Source organism: Olea europaea, unplaced genomic scaffold (assembly GCF_002742605.1).
Source record: "Olea europaea var. sylvestris unplaced genomic scaffold, O_europaea_v1 scaffold1296, whole genome shotgun sequence".
Classification (NCBI taxonomy): domain Eukaryota; kingdom Viridiplantae; phylum Streptophyta; class Magnoliopsida; order Lamiales; family Oleaceae; genus Olea; species Olea europaea.
In genome coordinates this window covers 119300-142975 of record NW_019230424.1, presented here as the reverse complement: position 1 = coordinate 142975, position 23676 = coordinate 119300, and the positions used below count along the sequence as shown (strand labels likewise).

Here is a 23676-nt window from a genome sequence, read left to right as displayed (position 1 = left end):
TATATATATATATATATATATATAAAATTCAAGAATAGAGGAAAGGAGGGGAACATAAACCTAACATCCGAAAAAGAAACAATGCAACAAGTGAATAAAAAAAGAAATTAATGCAATAAATAAGAAAATACTACTTCCCTGTTAAATGGAATTAATGCAAAAAATGGAACCGAAACTACAAACAGAAGAGTTGGGTAGTTCATGTCTATTGATCAGTACCAGTATCCTAATTTGTCATGATAGGTCAGATGGTCCATACTCCTGATAGTGCCAGTGATCTTTTGAAGCAAACGAGTCTACAACCTAATTTTCCTTTCCGTAGATTTGGAAAATCATGTCTCTGTTGAAGGAGATGAGGTTTCTAATCTATCTAAGGGTGCCCTGAGTCTTCCATGGTCCTCAATCCTTGGTGATGCGGTGAATAGCCATGATCAAATTCGCCTCAACCTAAATAGCTAATAATCTAATTCCTCTGGCTAATAGAATACCATCCAATATAGCTCTGAGCTCAAATTTCAAAATCAAACATGGGCCATATGATGCTAAGAATGCCCTAACACAGTGTCCTGTGTGATCCCTAATAATGTCCCTACCGCTCACAAATCCATCCTTAACACATCACCAAACAACCATAATAGGTGGTGGTGAAGGAGGGAGAGTTTTAGAAATACCAAAAAGTAGTACAAGTGTTAAGTCCCCTTGTCAGTGCATAGCTTAAAAAGTCCTCTCATATAAAAAAATGAGACCATGTGGTATACCTTCCAAATAATCTATCTGGCCACCATGCAGATCTTCTTATGATTTGCATCATTCATTTCGTTCTATAAAAATTAGAATATTTAGAGGAATGATAGTGCTAATGTGTCCACAGTGAACGTACTGTCAAAAATACCTCCATCTCTGGAATCTTAGTCTGGCCCCCTTTCCTGATCTCATAGGTATCTGAAAATTATCAAGTGCAGTCATACCTGATCAGAGATGTTGTTACCAGTAATGATATGACTGATGGTCTCAATCTCAGAGCAACACCAATATCAAGAAGCCAGCTAACACCCAAACATTTTCTGAATGATTACATCTACTAAAATGAGAGTCTGCCATAATTCCCAACAGAAGAATGAAATAGAGGTAGGCAAAATGGAGCTTCACAGTAATCTATAGAGTCCTGAGACTAGTGACCGAACAAATTAGCTGCTATGTTAAATTGGTAGCAAAGCTCCTCCAAACAATATGGTCCGAGGCATCTGTACATTAAAGTATCATCATGTAAGGAGTACAAACATGTAATAATCGTCCAAAATTCCACACAATGTTATTAAAATAATCCAGTACCCTTGTGGATGTGTGCTGCTTATTTGGGATTAGAGATGCTACTGTAATATCACCCATCCAACAATCGCGCCAAAGGAACATCTGTCATGCTCCAAGGTGCCATGTAATGAGTGGCACAACTCTTTTTAACCTCTTCTAGGTAGTAGATGCCAAGTAGGGAACCGCTGCAAGTGATGGATGAGTCCCCATACAATATTTTTCTAGTAAGAACTGAGCCCAAAGAAAGCTCTGAGAACATAACTACCATCAGAGATTCATAAAGAAAGTGTACCACATCTTGTAGTCTCCTAAAGCCTTGTTTGCTCTATTGGAAGGCAAATTTCTTTCCAACTCTTCAACTGTAGTTAGCGTGTTTGTTCTTTAGAATCCCATAGGAACTGTGCAACACATATTAAAAGCGTTGTACAACTTAAATCGATTGGACTTAGGGCATAACATTTACAAGAGTCAATGGCCAGTTCTCAAGCATAATTCAATCGAGCAAGAATGACAAAATTAATCAAGAGATCAAGAAGAACATCAAGAAGCGAGATTAATTCAAGCTTTAAAAGAGTTTTTTATTCTTCTTCCTCTCTACGTTATTCATCATGATTTGTAGAATTTTTTCTTTTACTATGAACTAAACTCTTCATATACATTTGAGGTAACCAAAACTTGAGAATACGGTTTGATTTATTTTTGTTATTTCTACTTCAATTCTGTTTGTTTATGTTATTGGTTTAATACTTTCAATTAATTGATCAATAATTGAATAATTTGATGCTAGTTAATTTTGACACGTAAGATAGAGAAATTTAAGCGTGATCTTAGAATAACATAACCTAGCAAATTATAGGTTCCTAAAGAAAGTATAATTCCTTTAAAGCATTTTCCACATAAGAAAACAAACTTTATAATTTCTATATTTTAATTCGGAGTAGAGATAATGGAATTTAAATATAGGAATAGTTTTTACTTAGCATTCGAGATAAGGAATAGAATTCTACATTAGGGTTCTACTTATAAGCTTTTGAAAATTAATTAGAAATAATTATATAATTGAGTAACATATTTGATAGTTAGGTGAAATCAAAATCCTAGTTTTTTTCTTATTGACAAATCTTTCACACTTGCATTGATATTGTGAGGTTTTTCCTATTTGAAGTAGAAATTAATGAAGATTAAATTAGCACACATTCTTTTGACTTCATTGATGCCCAACAATTGAATTTGTGATTAAGCTTGATGAAGGGAAAGATGCCTACATAGTTGATTTCAAATAAATACCAAATTAAGTTTATTAAGCCCCTGTTTGGCCCCCATTCTTTCCAAACTTTAATGGTGGGAATAGTGTTTTTAAAAAAATGTGTGGTTGAAAAAGAATAAAATTTTTTTTATTTGCGTGCAATATTATTTTATGGAAGATTGTGTGGTTGAAAATAAGAATGAGAAAAAGAATGAGAATGAGCATGAGAAAGGGGGCCAAACAGGGGCTAAATTAAAGTCTACTAAGGCCCAAAAAATTCAAAAGCCCATCCAATTTTTTAAAAATTTATAATTATTCAATTAAATAAAGATAATTGCACATTCACAAAATTAATTATGAATTTTACCTATAAATAGGACCAAAGGCCCATAAAATTTCACAAGTGAAAGAGCATAAGAAAATTAGGAAGTGCTCAAGAAATCCAAAAGCCGAAAGAAGAGAAGAAATTCTCTCAATCACAAGTCCAGCAACCAACAAGAAGACTAAAATTTTCTTCAAATCAAGCAAGTCTATGTCAAGTCCAAAAGAGATTAAAATCTACTTCAAATCAAATCAAATTCAAGTCCACGTCCTAAAGTGCAAATCCAAGCCCCGAAATCTAAGCAACGAACAAGCTAAGTTATCAACATATCAAATTTTCAACAAATCTCAAAGTTCAGGATTCAAGTCGCTTCGTCCCTCGTCTTCTGGTGCATGCTGTCACAGACACTTCAAATTAGAACCTATACTCCTCAAAAAAAATGTAGTAGTGGAAGTAAGGGTCGATCCCACAAAGAGTGTTTAGTCTATCTTTTATGCTATATTAACTAAAAAGGGAGGGGGGTTTGGTTTTGAAACAAACAATTATTAAAAATGGCAATTAATGTAAATGCAAATTATCGAATTAAATGAAATCAGTAGAACGAACATTGGTCTAAGTCAGCATCCACCGTTGGAGATTTACAATTGGTCATTGATACACAAATAATTATTAATTCATACTTCTAGTATTCATCGTTGAAAAGTAATTTCCCATTCGAAACAATTTCCTATTTCTCCTTACTTTTAATTAATTAGAAACGAACGATCTAATTAATCATCATTACCAAACAATCTTAGACAAGTGCGAGAATTTAATTTAATAATGGCTTTCCGAATTAGAAAAATCAATGAACTAGATAACACAAGTCAAGCGATTGCATTTAACCTAGATAAATATTCTTCCTAAATTTTAATACTTTTCCAAAGTAGCAAATTACTAATTCTAGTTGCTTCACAAGTTAAATTAATCATACAATTATGGATTTGATATTTAACTTAGTTATAGATTGCAACACAAGATAAACTAATGGATCCTTTTTGTAATCAAACACATCAATCATGAAATCAAGCATAGAAGAATATTCAATACTGAAAATATAAATTAAACGATGAAAATTAGGTAGATCTCACAATTGAAAACGATTCCAAAGCTTCAATAACCTTCGACCAAGAGATGAAGTTTAGCAATCTATCAATAATCTTGAGCACAAAGAGAGGAAAATAGGGTTGGGGGCGTTCTCTAGGTTTTGAATGAGATTTGGGGTATATATATCATGAACAAGCCTTGTTTCCATAAGAATTTCAATCAAAAAAGGAAACCAGATTTTTCTCGCCGCGATTCACCTGGGCTGTCCCTCAGGAAAAACTTGGACAGACGTTCAGGCATGGCTTTTGGCTTCGGTAATTGATTTTTGGTGTTGGCCGGTTGCCTGGATTTTATAACTGGCTGTTGCCCAGGCAAAATTTCTTCCAAAAGTTGTATTTTAGTCCCGAATTCTATTTTTGATTCTTTTAAATTGCTTTTCTTACAATTTCAACCCTCAACTTCTAATTGTGTCCAATTGATCCTGCAACATCTTTAATCTTCATTCCATTGCTCGTCTCATCTAGAGATTACTTACAACTTGGTCCCTGAACTTTCAATTTCTTCCATTTAAGTCCTTTTTCACTCTTTCTTCTATTTTATGCCATGATCATCCAAATGCAACCTAAATTACAATATAAGGGTACTTAGCACATTTAGGTGTTAATTAATCATAAAAGTGCAAGAATGGATGTAAATCACAACATTTCACGTCTTATTAAATTCCCCCACACTTAGCTTTTGCTTGTCCTTGAGTAAAACTCAAACTCACTTTCATAGGGTTCTAATGCCACATACATAGAACAATCAAACTCTTCAATACACATAACAATTCATGGATAAACATTCTCGCACAACTTATAATTAATCAACAAGCATTCTCAAATGAAGATCAAACATGTAGACTCTCACAGGATATAAGCACTCAACTCTCATGTGTTTAATGGGTAAGTGTTTCGCTCAAGTTTACTCCGACAGAGATGTTCTACTTTAAGCTTACAAATCTTCTCATTCTGCACCAATTAGATCACATGCATTACATAAATCGCAAGGTCTTTTTTATGGGCTGTAACGTGGCTGAGGATCCAGGTGTGAGATATTTGGATAAGTAACTCAAAAGCCATAGAAACTAGTGGAGTAAAATGAATTAACTCAGCTCAAATGTATACATAAAACATGTAAGATCAAATCTCTCCACTTACAGCTTCTTTGCATCTATTATACACAACCCAATCATTTTCTTGTGATTCTGGGAGAAATCATGAACATAGAGTAATTATGGAATATTGAAAATCATTTTCTCCATCACTTTTTTTCTTTTTTGCCCTTTCCATCATTTTTTTTAAATTTTTTTCAATTTTTTTTCAAAACATTGCACTAATAATGGAACTTATGAATTGAAATTGAATAATATGTTCCATTCAATTGAAAGGGGTTCAACAAAGGAAAAATTAATTACAGGGTAGGCTATTTGGTTAAGCTAACTAACTTATGCAATAACGATGGCCTTAATCATGTTCATGCATTTATGTATCAATATGGCCTTGAAGAGAATCAAGGCAAGTTCTAGAAAAGCGAGTCCATGGAAGAAAATCACTCATGAAAGAAAATAGTGAGACCGATATGGTTTCAATCATAAGCCTCAAAATCTCACGGCTTTTTGTCCACAAAATCTAGTCCTCAAAGAAAATAACCACACTAATTAACTCTAAGTTGGGATATTACTTATTCAATCATGTTATAAATTCTTCAGAAGCTCAATTGAATCTAGCAAATAGCATACACAACTAAAATTGTTCAAAACCACTTTATTTTCTTTCCCTTATGTCGAAGTTTTATCACAAAGTCAAAAATAAACACAAAAATACGAATTGAAAATTTTAGACTCAATCTAAATTCTCTCCCCCACACTTAAAATTTACATTGTCCCCAATGTAAAGTGAGATGTCAAGAAGAGAACAAATTTGACCTAAAATATGAATGCAAATATGAAAACAAAAAGAAAAATAATATGTAAAGGAATGAACTCCCCTTGGGTTGCCTCTCAAGCAGCACTTTTCTTTATTGTCTTTGGTTAGACTGGTTGCGTCCTTCTTCAACCGGGATAGACTGGATCTTCAAGATCCAGTGTTGTAGCTCTTCCACTTGGATACTGTCATAGAAAGGTTTAAGTCTATGGCCGTTCACCTTGAACACTTTAGAAATTGCCAAACTTTGTATTTCAACTGCACCATGAGGAAAGACATTAGTAACAATAAAGGGTCCAATCCAACGGGAACATAATTTACCTAGAAACAATTGAAGTCTCGAATGGTATAGAAGGACTTTTTGACCAATTCTAAATTCCTTCCTGGAGATCATTTTGTCGTGAAAAGCCTTCATCTTTTCCTTGTAAAATCTTGCACTCTCATAGGCATCATTGCGAATTTGTTCCAATTCTTGAATTTGCAACTTTCTGTGCTCTCCGCTCTCATCTATCTTCATGTTGAAACTTTTGATAGCCTAAAAAGCCTTGTGTTCTAGTTCGACTGGAAGATCGTATGGTTTTCCAAACACTAACCGGTAAGGTGACATTCCAATGGGTGTCTTGTATGCAGTCCTGTATGCCCATAAAGCTTCATCTAAGCCCATACTCCAATCTTTTCTACTTGGACAGACTGTATTGTGAATGATGGATTTGATTTCCCTATTTGACACTTATGCTTGTTAAGTAGTTCGTGGATGATAGGCAGTGGACACCTTGTGGGTTACATGGTATTTTCGCAATAAGGCTTCCACAGTTCGATTGCAGAAATGAGTGCCTCGATTACTTATGAGAGCCCTTGGGGTTCCAAACCTAGAGAATATGTTAGACTTGATACAATCTACAATTACTTTGGAATCATTAGTCCTGGTGGCCTTTGCTTCCACCCATTTCGATATATAGTCAATAGCAAGTAAAATATAAGCATAACCAAAAGATGTAGGAAATGATCCCATGAAATTGATGCACGAAACATAAAAAATTTCACAAACGAGTATGGGTGTTTGTGGCATTTCATTCCTTTGGGATAGATTACGTATCTTTTGACATTGTTCGCAGGTCTTGCAGAATTAATAAGCATCTCGAAATAAAGATGGCCAATAAAATCCACATTCTAATGCCTTTCTTGCTATCCTTTTTGAGCCAAAGTGACCCCCACATGCATAAGAATGACAAAAAGTGAGAATGGACATAATTTTGTTTTCAGGAATGCACCTTCTTATCACTTGATCTGTACAATGCTTCCATAAGTATGGGTCATCCTACACATAGTACTTAGCATCATTTTTGACTTTGTCCCATTGAGCCCTAGACAATTTAGGAGAAAATTCATTAGTAACTAAATAATTTACCATATTTGCGTACCAAGGTAGTGTTGCATTAGCAGCAAGCAGTTGCTCATCGGGGAATGATTCTTGCAACTAAAGTTCATTGTCTACATGAGCTAAACTGCTCAAATGATCTGCAACACTATTTTATGTTCTTCTTTTATCTTTGATCTCCAAGTTGAATTCACTCAAGAGAAGTATCCATCGTATTAGCCTTGGTTTTGCCTCCTTCTTCATCATCAAATAGCGAAGAGCTAATGATCAGAATAAATAATTACTTTAGTACCAAGCAAATAAGGGCGAAATTTTTCTAAAGCAAAAACAACAGCCAATAGTTCTTTTTTAGTTGTGGAGTAGTTTCGTTGAGCACCATTTAAAGTCCTGGAAGCGTAGTAGATGGCATGGGATGCTTTCCCAATTCTTTGACCCAAAATAGTACCTACTGCAAAGTTGCTTGTGTCGTACATGATCTCAAATGGAAAGTTTTGGATAATTGGGGCAGAGGTTGACAACTCCTTAAGCGTGTCAAAGGCCTTTTTACATGTATCATCGAACTCGAATGTCACATCCTTTCGTAGTAGTTTGCATAAAGGTAATGCTATTTTGGAAAAGTCCTTGATGAATCTGCGGTAAAAACCTGCATGTCCAAGAAAAGAACGAATCTCCCGCACACTAACTGTAACGCCCCGAATTCTCGGAAACCGAAGCGTTCAAATAATATTCGTTTCTTTCTTTGGTTCGAGCCCTTTGACGATAGCCAAAGTATTTTATAAATCCAAAATTTTTTTAAAAAATATATAAAAATATAATGGAAGGTAGTTATCTATATAACTTAGGCAAATGTAGCAAAATTTGATTTTGTAAAATATTTGAAGGTAAATCGACAGTTACGGATTTAACGACAGCGGAAGAAAAATATCTTTGGCCTAGCAAATGTCTATTAAAATTTATGAAATTTTTACAGGGATTAAATCATTCATATATGTACCACATATAAAATTTGGGGTTTCGACAATAACGTTTGAAACACGAAAATATTACTCGAATGTACTGGACAGAAATCTCGGATTTGACACGATGCAGATTACTAAAACAAGCATAACTTTATTTTTAGATAATATTTTCGAGAAATTCCAAAGGCCACTATTAGAAGACTCAAAGACCTTTCAAACTCCACTGATTTCACTTAAAAACATGCACCGTAGCCCAAGTTACACCATTTTTAAATAGGAGGACAGAATCTTAAATTTAACCCAGCATAAATTTAAACTTCATACATATTCAATCCAACACCTCTAAATTCTAATTATCATGCATTGACTATGAAACTAGACAAAATAAACATTAAAACATTTCTAACTATTGTCATCTAAGTATCCATAAAATGTTTACATAAATAGAAATATTTACTAGAAATTGAAAGCATTAGAGATCGTCGAGCACCTGCCACTATGCCAACCACTGCCATGCCTCGATCTTAACCTGTAAAATTATTTGTAGGAATGAGTACTATAAATAATACTCAATAGGAAACACTTAAGTAAAAGGTAAAAATATATATTTTCAGAAACGCAAGCTTTGGTCAATTGTGTTACCGTCAATTTCAAGCGAATTGGTGATCAGTCAGTCCGCTTACTCTTAGGTTTTGATAACTTCATTTCATTTGTCATAATAATCTCTTCATCTCTTGTTTAAACCACCAAACGGTGATTCCATCATGAGCAACACAATAACACATTTAATGCAAATGAAAATATATAAATTTTACATCACTTACATAAGTGCCGAAGCACTCCTACCTTAATGTTTGGAATTTGAAATATCCTTTCGTGTCCAAATAATAAAATGCAGTGTACGTCTTGCCCTTTTCTTTAGAAATTTTCAGATTCAAAGTTCTTTTTGTCTATGGAAGAAGGGGCAAAATAATTTGATGCAATAAGTATAATAGGGAGAGTGAGAGTGGCCGTGTAGAATTATAAAATGGGAGTTACAAATTTTTAATTGCAAATGGTGGTGGGAGTTGTATTTAAAATTGGAGGTTACACTTGAGGAAAGGGGGTGGTTGAAATTTTAAAATGTTAACTTCCAAATGGATATGGATAGGGACGTGTAGGTTATCATCCCACTAACCAAATGGTAGTTTAAAAACAAAATGGCAGTTTTCTTCTTATTTATTCGTTTGTATTTTTTTTTATTAATAAAAAAAATGGGGCTTAAATATTAAGGTAAGTTGGGATGGTTAATGTACTATACAATAGGTTTTTTTTGTTTTTTGTTTTTTTTTCTCTAATCTAACTTTCAAAGATTTAATAGATATACAATAAAATGTGTGTCGTCAAAACAAAGTAACATATAAAATTTGTCGTCTAAAGAGATTTTGGCACCTTGTAAAATTTAAAAAAATCAAGTACGCGAAATTTTACTTTCGTGACCAAATTTTAATTTGGACTATTAGGAAGTGTCGTAGCGACATAATAATATAACCCAAATTATATTTGAGTCCTATTAGAAAATTTTATTTGAAATGAACAAATCACATTTTTTTTTCGGTCGCTACAACTCTCCCCACTTAAAATAATTTCGTTCTCGAAATTTAACTGACTTGTTTTAAGGAGATCGGGGTACTTGGCTAAAATGTCCTCTTCTCGTTCCCAAGTAGCCTCATCCTCACCATGTTTACTCCACTGGACTTTGACTAGTGGGACTTTTCGATTTCTCGGGACATGGTCCTTTCTCTCCAGAATCACTGCAAGAGCTTCCTCATAAGTCATATCACTCTGGACATCCAGTGATTGAACATTCACCACATGCTTAGGATCCGGAATGTACTTTCTCAACATAGAAATGTATAATACGTTGTGCACTGCTGAAAACTCAGGTGGCAATGCTAATCGATATGCCACATTCCCAATCTTTTCAAAAATCTCAATTGGACCGATAAATCTAGGGCTTAGCTTCCCTTTCTTTCCAAATCGTAGTATTCCCTTCATTGGTGCCACTTTGAGAAATACTTTCTCTCCAATCACGAAAGTCAATTCTTTCCTCCTTTTGTCATCATAACTCTTTTGACGATCTTGGGCAGTCTTAATTCTTGATCTAATTTTATTTATAGCCTCCACAGTCTTCTCGACCAATTCTGGGCCTAAAATTTTCCTTTCACCAACTTCATCCCAGTATAATGGCGAACGACATCATCTACCATACAAAGCCTCATACGGGGCTATGCCAATAGTGGCTTGAAAGCTATTGTTGTATGTGAATTCAACCAACGGCAAATGATCTTCCCATTTACCACCCAAATCTAGGACACAAGCTCTCAACATATCTTCAAGAACTTGTATAGTTCGTTCAGATTGTCCGTCAGTCTGAGGATGATATGCCATACTAAATGTTAACTTGGTACCCATAGCTTTCTGAAGACCTATCCAAAACTTCGAAGTAAACCTCGGGTCTCTATCTGATACGATAGATGCCGGAATACCATGAAGTCGCATAATCTCCCTGACATAAATTTGTGCAAGCTGTTCTAAGCTGCAAGTTGTCCGAACTGGCAAGAAATGAGCAGATTTTGTAAGTCGGTCCACAATTACCCAGATCGCATCATGACCTTTCACTGATCTAGGAAATCCAATGACAAAATCCATTGCAATCTTTTCCCACTTCCATTCTGGTATGTCCATGGGGTTCAACAGTCCCAATGGCCTCTGATGTTTAGCCTTCACCTGTTGGCAAACCATGCATTTGGACACGAACAGAGCTACCTTCCCTTTCATATTTCTCCACCAAAATGTATTACGCAAATCTCGATACATTTTAGTTCCACCTGGGTGGGCAGCATAAGGGGTTGAGTGAGCCTCAGTCATAATTTCATTTCTCAACGCTTCATCCTTTGGCACGCACAATCGACCCTTAAACATCAAGGCTTTGTCTTCGGCTATTTCAAATCCCTTCCTCTTCTCAGTTCCTACATCAGCCCTGATCTTTTCCAAAAAGGGATCATCTTTCTGAGCGACTACTATTTTGTCCCTGAGTGTCGGTTTCATAGTAAAACTTGCTAACTTTGCTAATGCCCTTACTGGTGACGTTAATACTTCAATTCTCAGGTTTTCAAAATCTCTTATTAAATGATCCTGTCTTGTACACAGTGCTGAAAACTGTCCCATATTCTTTCTACTCAGTGCATCAGCAACTACATTAGCCTTACTCGGATGGTACATGATAGTGCAGTCGTAATCTTTCACTAATTCTAACCACCGTCGCTGTCTCATATTCAAATCCTTTTGGGTGAAGAAGTATTTGAGACTCTTATGATCAGTGTAGATCTCACACTTGCTCCCATATAGGTAGTGGTGCCAAATCTTCAAGGCGTGCACTACCGCTGCTAGTTCAAGGTCATGCGTGGGATAATTCTATTCGTATTGCTTCAACTACCTTGAAGCATAAGCTATCACTTTCCCATGTTGCATCAAAACACATCCTAAACCAAGCTTGGATGCATCACTGTAACTCACAAAACCTTCTGAACCATCGGGAATAGTCAAAACTGGCGCAGATACGAGCTTGTCTTTTAACTCTTGAAAACTTTGTTCGCATTTCTCCGATCATACGAACTTAGTACCCTTCCGAGTCAACTGTGTCATAGGACCTACAATCTTGGAGAATCCTTCTATAAATCACCGATAATAGCCGGCTAATCCTAGAAAGCTCCGCACTTCTCCAACATTTGTAGGTTTCGGCCAATTTGTTATGGCCTCAACTTTGGATTGATCCACTTCAATTCCTCGTACTAAAACAGTATGGCCTAGAAATCCCACTCGGTCAAGCCAAAATTCACATTTCTTGAATCCTGACGCAGGGTTCCCAAAACTATCCTCAAATGTTCTTCGTGTTGCAGGGAATCTCTCGAATATATCAGTATGTCGTCAATAAATACGATGACAAACATGTCCAAATACTGATGGAACACTCTATTCATCAAGTCCATAAACATCGTAGGGGCATTCGTCAAGCCAAAAGACATCACCGTAAACTCATAATGCCCATATCGAGTCCTAAATGCCCTTTTTGGTATATGAACCGACTTAATCTTCAGTTGATGGTAGCCCGACCTTAAATCAATTTTTGAGAATATGGATGTGCCCTTCAACTGATCAAATAGGTCTTCAATCCTAGGAAGAGGATACTTATTTTTGATCATCAACTTGTTCAATTCACGGTAGTCGATGCACAGCCTCATAGTACCATCTTTCTTCTTTACAAAGAGTACCGGAGCCCCCCATGGAGATACACTCGGTCTAATAAACCCTTTTTCTAGAAGTTCTTCTAACTGCATCTTTAACTCTTGTAATTCCTTTGGTACCATTCGATATGGAGCTTTGGACACAGGAGTAGTTTCAGGTACTAAATCTATCGTGAATTCCACTTGTCTATCAGGTGGAATACCCGGTAGATCATCAGAAAACACACCAGCATACTCCCGTACTATTGGCACATCATCCAATGTCTTATCTTGAGATGAGGTACTAATAAGACTGACAAGATACCCCTGGCAGTCAGGCTTCTTCAACATGCTTTTTGCCTTCAAAGCTGAGATGACGCGAGGAAGTGCCTTAACCTTCGATCCATAAAATCTGAATTCCTCTTCTTTCGATCTTTGAAAAATCACCTCTTTCTCAAAACATATTATCGTGGCTTGATTTTTACCTAACCAATCCATGCCTAAAATAATATCGAAGTCTTTCATCTCTATAACGTACAGGTCGGCCTCTAACATCAATCCATCAAAATTTATTTGTACTCCCGTTGCTATCCTATCTGTATCAATAGTTCATCCTGATGGCATACTAACCTCTAGTACATTATAATTCTTCTTACATGAAGCATTAATCTTAGCTAAACATGCATTAAATATGAACGAATGTGTTGCACCGGAATCAATAAGGACATAAACTGGAGTTCCAGAGATGGATAAAATACCTGCGTTTACGTCCGGATTTTGGGCAACCTCATCGTGAGTCAGAGCAGACACCCTTGCTTTTCCTTTCTTCTCTTGTTCATGTTTCTTAATCGATGGACATGAGGAAACCACATGGCTAGGTTGGCCACACTTATAGCAAGTATACTTCCCATACAGACATTCCTCTCTGTGAAACTTGTTACATTTAGGACATTGGGATGGAGGATTACTTGATTGGCCCACAATTGTTTGCTTCTTAAACTGTCGAGAATTCTTATTCTTATCCTCCAACTTCCTTTTTCCAAAGTCATTACGCTGTCCCTGATTTATCAACTTCACACCCGAATAGGTTACTATTTGAGCTTTCTTCACAACTGCCTGAAAAGTGGTGAGATCGTTTGAACTCACAATCTGCCTGATCTCTGGGTGCAAGCCCCTCTCGTAACATTTTGCCTTCATTAGCTCAGTACTTACAAGATGTGGGGCATATCGGGACAATTCCTCGAACTTGCTCTCATACTCGAAAATTTCCATATCCCTGTACCAGTCTTAAGAATTCTGTCTCCTTATAGTCTCGTAGAGCTTGTGGGAAAAACTTCTCTGTTAGCTCCATTTTGAACTGATCCCAAGTTAAATTGCGTTGTTCTCCCACCAATGGCTTGCTCTTCCAACTAGCATAAACTCAGCACATAATACCTTTTGATTTTCTGGACAAGAGATGTGCAAAAGATTTTCTCAATAGCACTCAACCACTCTTCAGCTGCCAGAGGGTCTTTCCCTCCATCAAAGGTAGAGTGTCGATAAATGCGAAACTGTTCTACCATCAGAATAGACGGTATATGTGGATATGCTAATGGCACTGGTGGTACAGGTGGGATTGGTGGAGCTGGAGGTGCAGCCTGAGCAGCCAGGGCCCGTTTCAACTCATCAATCTCTCGCCTTAATTCAATAATTGTCCTTGCTCGCGCCATAGTCCTATATACCATCATAAATGTAATCTCATTCAGAGAAGTCGACAGTACTTGCACAATATAGGAAAGAGATTTATAGCTAAAAAAAAAAAATTATTATCATCTAAATAAAATCCTTCAAGAGGAATACAAAGCAATAACAGAGCGTCTGGCGCTAATCAACGGGAAAACAAAAGAAATCCTACTAGACATCAATAACAATTAAATCAAATAAAATCTACTAAGATTTTGATTCTTTATTCATCGTCATCACTAATCCAGCCTCCATGAACCCTAGGTTTTTTAGAAGGTTGTGCCTCGTTGTCTGAAATAGGTGGAGGTGCATCATCATGAATGTACATCTCAGTAGGTACACTATCATCCTCAGGGATCGGTAGTCGGGCCAACTCCCACTGATCAATCAGCTCCATGCAAAAGGCCTCATAGTTAATCTCTCGAGGCAAAGTAGGCACAACAATACCCCATAAATAATCATAAATCGATTCGATAGTCTCTAGCCACTCTTCTCGCAAGGTATTGATAAGAAGGCGGGTGGCCTGACGTCCAGTGACCATATAGCCTAGTTGTCTCACCTCTCTCCACCTTACAAGCATCTCCCAAATGTGCTCACGCATATTTTGCATTGGATTCCACCGATACTCTTCATACTGTCTCATGATCTCACATCGACGAGGCATCAATGAACTGATCTTCCTACCAGTTATTCAAAGTCCAATTAGTGGGTATCTAATAGGTTTTAGTTAATTCTTGAGGACTTAAATAAACATTTAATATGGTCACGTTCTCAAAATACTTTGCAAAATAATGATTATTCACAAAAGGCATTCAGCTGAAACATATATTAATATTCATAAATACATTTCAAATGTTGTATCTGAAATAACTATTCCATAATCATCACATAGATACAAGCATAATCATAAAACATTCTTTACCTCAAAATCGGCATGGCGCGGCTATGGCGAGCATAGTGCTCAGGATCCTCATTAAAAGAATTTTGATCATCTTTATATGTGACACAACACTCCTAAGATATGGTTTCTATTGCAAGTCTACAGAAAAATAAACCATGCTCTGATACCAAGTTGTAACGCCCCGAATTCTCGGAAACCGAAGCGTTCAAATAATATTCGTTTCTTTCTTTGGTTCGACCCCTTTGACGCTAGCCAAAATATTTTATAAATCCAATTTTTTTTTAAAAAAATATATAAAAATATAATGGAAGGTAGTTATCTATATAACTTAGGCAAATGTAGCAAAATTTGATTTTGTAAAATATTTGAAGGCAAATCGACAGTTACGGATTTAACAACAGCGGAAGAAAAATATCTTTGGCCTAGCAAATGTCTATTAAAATTTATGAAATTTTTACAGGGATTAAATCATTCATATATGTACCACATAAAAAAATTTGGGGTTTCGACAATAACGTTTGAAACACGAAAATATTACTCGAATGTACTGGACAGAAATCTCGGATTCGATATGATGCAGTTTACTAAAAGAAGCATAACTCCCCCTCATCTTCCCCCAAGATGTTTACCAATGGCCACCTCCAACTCATCTTTTCTATCAAATTAAAAAATTTCCTGAGCTAAGCAATCAATCACATCAATAGCATAGATATGGTTATCATGATTGGGAAATTTCATGGCATCATAAATGTTAAATTTGATTATTTCACCAGCAATTTCCATAGTAAGTGTGCCACTATGCACATCTATTTTAGTTTTGGATGTCTTTAAAAATGGTCTCCCCAACAAGATGGGAGCATTTTGATCATCGTTTTCCATGTCAAGCAAATAAAAATCGGCAGGAAAAACCAATTTGTTAACTTGTACAAGCAAATCCTCAATCACACCCTCAGGGTAAGCATTAGAGCTATCAGCTAATTGAATTACTATTCCAGCTTTATTCAAAGGTCCTAGTTTCAACGAAGCATAAATCGCATATGGCATAACATTTATAGAGGCTCCTAAGTCTAGCTTAGCTTTCTCAAATCTAGTTTCGCCTATTGTACAAGGGATAGTGAACATACCTGGATCCTTGCACTTTGCAAGTAGTTTCCTTTGAATAACCATTGAAACATTTTCCCTGACTCTAACTTTTTCATATCCCTTGAGTTTTTGTTTTCTCTTAATTTTACACAACTCCTTTAAGAACTTAGCATACCGAGGTATTTGTTTAATAGCATCTAATAATGGTATATTTACCTCACATCTACGAAAGGTTTCATAAAGATCTTTACTTTGTTCATCCTTCCTAAATTCTGCTAATGATTGAGGAAAAGGGGGTACCGGTTATAACCAGGGAGAGGGGGTAATTTACTCTTAGGTTTACCATCGTCGTTGGGGACATTCTTCTCTGTAGTAAATTCTTTCTCATTTTCTTGCTCTGATGACGTAAGAACTGCTTTCATTGGAGTTTCAACCTCTTTGCCACTTCTCAACAGAATTACGCCTGTATTTTTCCTTGGATTTACTATTGTTTAAGAAGGTATTTTTCTTGTGCTTTGTGATTATAGTCAATTGATTGTTGTTGCCATTTGACCCATTTGATTCTCCAAGCTTTGAATACTAGCCTTTGCCTCCTGTTGGAATTGTTTTGTTTCCTGTTGAAATTGTAAAGTTTTAGTGGCCAGAGACTTAACAATATCCTCTAGAGACATACCAGAGCTAGAAGATTAGCCCTTTGTTGTCTAAGAGGGTATGGTTGCTTGAATTGTTGAAAGCTTTGGCGATTTTGGGTCATGGGCTGGTTTGATTGTGGATTTCCATAGCTAAGATTGGGGTGGTCCCTCTATCCTTGGTTGTATGTCTTCGAAAATGGATCATAGTTCTTTTGGGGTTGTCCTGTAAAGCCACTGTCTGCATTAACTTGTTCATTGGGGTCTTCTTGGAGAGTCGGACGCATATCAGTGGGGTGTCCTGCTACTGAACAAATTCCACACGCCTTTGCTGTTTGCATAATACCTATACCCATTTGTCGAACAAGAGTAGTTAGACTCGAAATCTGTTATTCAAGGGATGAGATATTTACCTCATCGACACTTTTAGAAGGAGTGTCAAGTCTAGTGCCAAACTGTTGAGAATTGGCTACCATGTTTGCAATTAAGTTTCTCACGCCCTCTGGAGTTTTATCCACCAACGCTCCTCCACTTGCAGCATCAACCATACTTTGTTCCGTGGATAGAAGGCCTTTATAGAAATATTGGATGAAAAGTTGTTCACTAATTTGATGATGGGGGCAACTTGTACACAATTTCTTGAAACACTCCCAATATTCATGTAGAGATTCCTTGTTGTCCTGCCTCACTCCACAAATTTCTTTTCTAATATTTGCTGTCTTTGAAGCTGGAAAGTATTTTTTCTAGAAATAGGCTCTTCAGTAACTCCTATAGGTTTCATGCTTGTACAGACCACATGAAACTCCTTTAGATGTTTGTGGGGATCTTCATCTACAAGGCCATGAAAAGTGGGCAAGAGATGAATTAGTCCATATTTAAGTTCAAAAGTAGTGGCAGGATCTAAAGTAGGAAAAGTAATGCATAAAGGTTGATGAATCAAATCTGGGGTTGCAAGCTCCTTTAAGGTCCTATTTCCATCCATGACGTCCTCTTCTTCTAAATCAAATTCACTTGCAAATAGGATGTTCAAGTTGAGATCATTTTCTTCAAGATTCCGCCGAGTGTCACTCCATAACCTATGCAAAGTTCTCTCAATTTCTGGATCTTACTATAAATTACCTTGATTAGAAGATCTAGTTATGGTCATAAACAATCAAAGAAACTAAAAATTAGGAAATAAACAAAAAATGCACCTTTTTTTCTTTTTCTTTTTGAATGAAATAAACAAAGAAAAAGAATGAAATAAACAAAGAAAAAGCACAAAAATAAACTAATTCACTCCCTAACAACGGCGCCGAAATTTTGTGCGTGCTATCGCAGACACTCTAAATTAAAACCTATACTCCTCAAAACAAATGTAGTAGTGGAAGTAAGAGTCGATCCCACGAAGAGTATTTAGTCTATCTTTTATGCTAAATTAACTAAAAAGCGTGGGGGGGGGGTTTGATTTTGAAACAAACAATTATTAAAAATGGCAATTAAGGTAAACTCAAATTATCGAATTAAATGAAATCAATAGAACGAACCTTGGTCTAAGTCAACATCCATCGTTGGAGATTTACAATTGGTCATTGATCCACAAGTAATTATTAATTCATACTTCTAGTATTCATCATTGGAAAATAATTTCCCATTCAAAAGAATTTCCTATTTCTCCTTACTTTTAATTAATTAGAAACAAGTGATCTAATTAATCTTCATTACCAAACAATCCTAGACAAGCGCGAGAATTTAATTTAATAAAGGCTTTCCGAATTAGAGAAATCAATGAACTAGATAACACAAGGCAAGCATTTGCATTTAAGCTAGATTAATATTCTTCCTAAGATTTAATAATTTCCCAAAGCAATAAATTACTAATCCTAATTGCTTCACAAGTTAAATTAATCAAACAATTACGGATTTGATATCTAACTTAGCTATGAAATGCATGATAAACTAATGGATCCTTTTAGTAATCAAACATAACAATCATGAAATCAAGCACAAAAGAATATTCAATACTGAAAAATATAAATTAAACGATGAAAATTAGGTAGATCTCAAAATTGAAAATGATTCCAAGGTTTCAATATCCTTCGACCAAGAGATGAAGTTTAGCAATCCATCAATAATCTTGAGCACAAAAGAGAAAAATAGGGTTGGGGGCATTTTCTAGGTTTTGGACGAGATTTAGGGTATATATATCATGTACAAGATTTGTTTCCATAAGAATTTCAATCAAAAAAGGAAACCAAATTTTTCTTGCAGCGATTGACTTGGGCTGTCGCTCAGGCAAAACTTGGGCAGTTGCTCAGGCATCGCTTTTGGCTTCAATAATTGATTTTTGGTGTTGAGCGGTCATCCGGATTTTATAACTGGGTTGTCTCCTAGGCAAAATTTCTTCTAAAAGTTGTATTTTAGTCCCGAATTTCATTTTTGATTCTTTGAAATCGTTTTTCTTGTAATTTCAACCCTTCAACTTCTAATTGCGTCCAATTGATCCTGCAACATCATTAGTCTTCATTCCATTGCTCGTCTCATCTAGAGATTACTTGTAACTTGGTCCCTGAACTTTCAATTTCTTCCATTTAAGTCCTTTTTCGCTCTTTTCTTCTATTTTATGCCATGATCATCCAAATACAACATAAATCACAATATAAGGGTACTTAGCACATTTAAGTGTTAATTAATCATAAAAGTTCAAGAATTAATGGATGTAAATCACAACATTTTATATCTTATCATCTTCAAACATGCAAATAAAAAATCAAAGGATTTTGCAATTTTGTAGTTACTGTTGACCTATGGTTGATTTCTTGTTTTGATTATCACAAACACATCACATTTATTTCTAACAAATTTATTTGAGTGTTGATAGACAACATGCAAACCAAACTTTGAAGAGGCAAAGTGACGATCAAAGGAAAATCAACATGGTGGAAAAGTCTAAGTATGGTATGCATGTCAAGACAAAGAGTCATATTAAAGATAATAGACTTAGAACTTTTAATCTCATATGTAAAGGTAATATGCTTCAATAGTTTGACAATATATTGTAAAAAGACTCAAGTGTCGAATTTATACGCAAATATTTATTATTTCACAAAAACACTTTCAAAATATTTTTCCAAGATAACAGATTCAATCTTATTCCGTGAAATGACAATTATTTTGAAAAATCATATAGAAATATAATATTTCTCAAAGCATTTCTTTTATTAAACGATCGGAGAAAATTGATTTCTGTCGTAGTAGACGTCTGGTGCGTCTGGCGGACATCCGGTAGAAAAATGGTAAAATTTTTCAACCGTTCTGACTTCTGAAAAAGTAACGACTAGTGGACTGTCCGGTATGATAGCGGACGTCCGGCACACCTCATCCGGTATGACAGATTTTTTGGCAGTTTCACTGCTATAAATATCCCATCACTTTCTCATTTGCAATAACTGTTCCTCGAGAATTAAGTGAAGCTTTTATTGATTTCAACTATTTTTGTTTTAATTCTTTAGAAGATCAAATTATTTATATCTTGAAAAATTCTTGAGTGATCCAAATTATTATAAACTTTTTTATCTCAAGTTTTTCAGAGTAACACTTGAATTATACTCGTTGCAATCTATTGACGTGTTAAGCCTACTTCTCTCTCAATACTCAATTGTGATAATTCCATCTATTAAGAGACAAGTTTTCACTTATAATATCTCATTCTCTTATTTTCGATTGAGGTTCGTGTTGAGGTCCTGAAAAGCTCAACATTGTAAAAGGATCGGTACTCCTTGGTTGTAAGTCATCGAAAGGTTTCTAGAAGGTTGGATTGCACTATAAGTCAATCACATTTAGTGAAAAAGGCCTTAGTCGTGACGGATAGCTTGGTAACGGGGGACATAGATCATGATTGGATCGAACCTCCATTCTATATCGTTTGCATATTCTTTCCCTATCTCTTGTTATTTTGCTTACTCTTTATCTTATTTGCAAATTGATTATATAAGCATTTATTTTCGAAAAAGATTTAAATAACCAATTCACTACCCTCTTGGTTAGTCGTTCTTGGGCTTTCAGTTACAAGAAGATTAATATCCACTTGTATTTCTCAAAAATATAATTTGTAATGATTTATATATTTTAATACATTAAATTTTTCGTACAAATTTCTTGACACCCCTAGCGGGACCTTCTTTCATCTTTTGATCTCAGAAATCTTCAAATATCAACTACTACATCAATAATAGCTAGCGAACTATGACTCATCTAGAAGAGACATCTACTGAACTCTTCTATCTTGACCAAAGCCTAAATAAAAATTGAAAAAATTCAATTGGTTCCATCGCTAAAGAAGTTTTCTGACAAACGCAAAAAAAAAAAAAAAGAAAAAAATTTCAAAAGGCTAAACTCTCATTTGGCAAAAAAGATCAAAAGTTCGACTAGAAGCTTTCGTTTTGGTTTCACCTCCAATGGTAGATACTCATCTGGATCCTCACATGCCAGTTCTCTACAAAGATGAAAGACTATAACTTCATCTAAAGAATCTCTTGAGCTAGTGATGGTCATGAAAGTGACATTGAGCTCAGATGACTGAATCCAACGAATTGCATTTGCCATCAAAAATTTAACAAAGTTACAAAAAGACAATGATGCACAGGTTGCTGCACTCATGCATAGGCTAGAATTGCAAAATTCATTTGTTAAAGAAAATCAAGAAAATGTAGGATCTTCTAAAGCTAAAGATCTAGAAGTCCAAGAGAGCCAAAAGAAACAAGATATGCATGATCGAATAGTTATTCGAAACGTATTGCATGACACTACTCAACTTTTTATTAGCTCTCCATCCATCCAACAGCTTCAACTTATGATAACAGACACCATTCATGCCCCATATGGTGGTTCATTCCATTGGTTTATGCTAAGCCCTATAGTTGCCTAATCAACAAAATAAAAATGCCACTTGGTTACCAACCTCCGAACTTCTAATTTTTTTATGGGAATGAGAACTCGAAGCAACATGTTGCTCATTTCATTAAGATGTATAACAATGCAGACACTTATACCACGATGAAGCAGTTCGTACGTTCCTTCTAAGGTCTACATTTGAATGGCCATGTCAATTGATAGTTGAGATCAACTTGAGTCAGAATTTCTAACATGTTTTTATAGTATCGGATGAATTGTTAGACTCCTGAAACTCATTCGAACGAAGCAGAGCAAGGAAGAGCCCATTGTAGAGTGCATAGAACACTGGAGAACCTCTTGCTTAACTACAAAGAATGAATAAGTGAAGTATCTTCCATCGACATGTGTATACAAGGCACATGTTCATGGCCTAGAGCTCCAAATTTCAAGGCATGAGAATTACTTACCAAGTGATCTACATGACAAGAAAAATCCTAGGAAAGAAAAGGATGTCAAAATAGATAAGTCCAAAGAAACTATGACAATCTCTACTATTCTTACAAAAATAGCTTTCCAAAGGTCTAGCTCAAACCTAAAACTAAAGCCAAAGTTCAGACATAAAAAAGGACAAGTCCAAAGTAGAGGTTGTAGCGTTTGAGAAAAAATTTGTTTTGTTTCATTCCAAAATAAAATTAAAGAACTCAAATATAATTTGGGCTATATTATTATGTCGCTACGACACTTCCTTAAGAGTTCAAATTAAAGTTTTGGGCATGATAATAAAGTTTCGCGCACTTGTTTTAAAAATTATGTAAGGTGTCGAAATCTCTTTAGATAACAAATTTTATTTGTTACATTGTTTTGACGACACACATTTATATTAATTGTATATCTATTAAATCTTTAAAAGTTAGATTAGATAACCTATTGTATAGTGCATTAACCATCCCAACTTACCTTATTATTTAAACCCCATTTTTGGTTAGCCATTAAAAAAAAAAAAGGGAAGAAAGAAAAAAAATTTGGGCTACGTTCATCACCAAACCCACCAATTTCGTTTCCATTTTTTTTTGTAATTCAAAAGCCATAACCTCCCACATACATATAATTGGGGACAAAAACCTTGGGAAGAAAAATGTATAAATTTACCTAATGGTAATTTGAACAATTCAACTATCTTGATTATAAGAATGCATCTCATTCTTGGTTTATTTTGTTCCATCAATCTTGTAGTCCCTTTTTTCCAAAATGGTTTCAAACATGGTTCATATACTTTGGTATTGAGGAAAGTATTTTACCTAGTCTCACTCGCCAAGGATATGAATATTTCAAAAGTGAGGCAAAATCCTTTTTGCAGCCTTAAGAAAATACTTTGTTCCAATTTGCAAAAAATTTCAAAGTATCTTGGATTTTCTACGGGAATTTCTCGCTTCTCCAAGTTGAACAAGAATATGCTGTCAAAAAGATTGTTCGAATATTCAAAATAAAGTGGCGGTCAAAATTCCATGAAACAAATTGTTGCCCCCAAAGCAGTTTATTCATGGATTCAAGAACAAAGAAATTTGGGTTTACCAAAATTTTCAAAGAAAAAACAAGAAAAGCAAGCTGATTTTCTAACAGAAAAATCTAGATTATTAGTTATGCTATCTCAATGTAAAACTCCAGAAGAATTATTGACAGTACCATAGAAAATTGCCAATCTTGCTGATGTTTCTTCAAAAAGAACTCAATCAGATGCTGACTCAAACTATTCTCAAAGTACAGACAATGGTGATGATTGCTATGATATTGACATTGATGATCTCTTAGCTTGTGAAGAACAAAAATGATTACATGGACCTAATTATTTGGATGAATTACATTCTTACAGGGCCCAAAAATCAAAAGACATTATATTCAAAATGTGTTTACCACCTAATAAATTATTTCTTCCAGTTT

At 35.3% G+C, this 23676-nt stretch overlaps 2 protein-coding genes across 2 annotated transcripts; both read right to left on the bottom strand.

Moving 5' to 3' along the window:
• Positions 1-6023: 6023 nt before the first annotated feature.
• LOC111374806 lies at positions 6024-6446 on the bottom strand. The gene is made up of 2 exons (XM_022997543.1): positions 6251-6446; positions 6024-6187 (listed from the first exon to the last, which is right to left on the bottom strand). The coding sequence occupies exons 1-2, from the start codon at positions 6444-6446 to the stop codon at positions 6024-6026; spliced, it is 360 nt and encodes a 119-aa protein (XP_022853311.1).
• A 6694-nt stretch (positions 6447-13140) lies between these two features.
• On the bottom strand, positions 13141-14240 carry LOC111374805. The gene is made up of 2 exons (XM_022997542.1): positions 13966-14240; positions 13141-13807 (listed from the first exon to the last, which is right to left on the bottom strand). Exons 1-2 carry the CDS (start codon positions 14238-14240, stop codon positions 13141-13143), a joined length of 942 nt encoding a protein of 313 aa, XP_022853310.1.
• Between the last annotated feature and the right edge of the window lie 9436 nt (positions 14241-23676).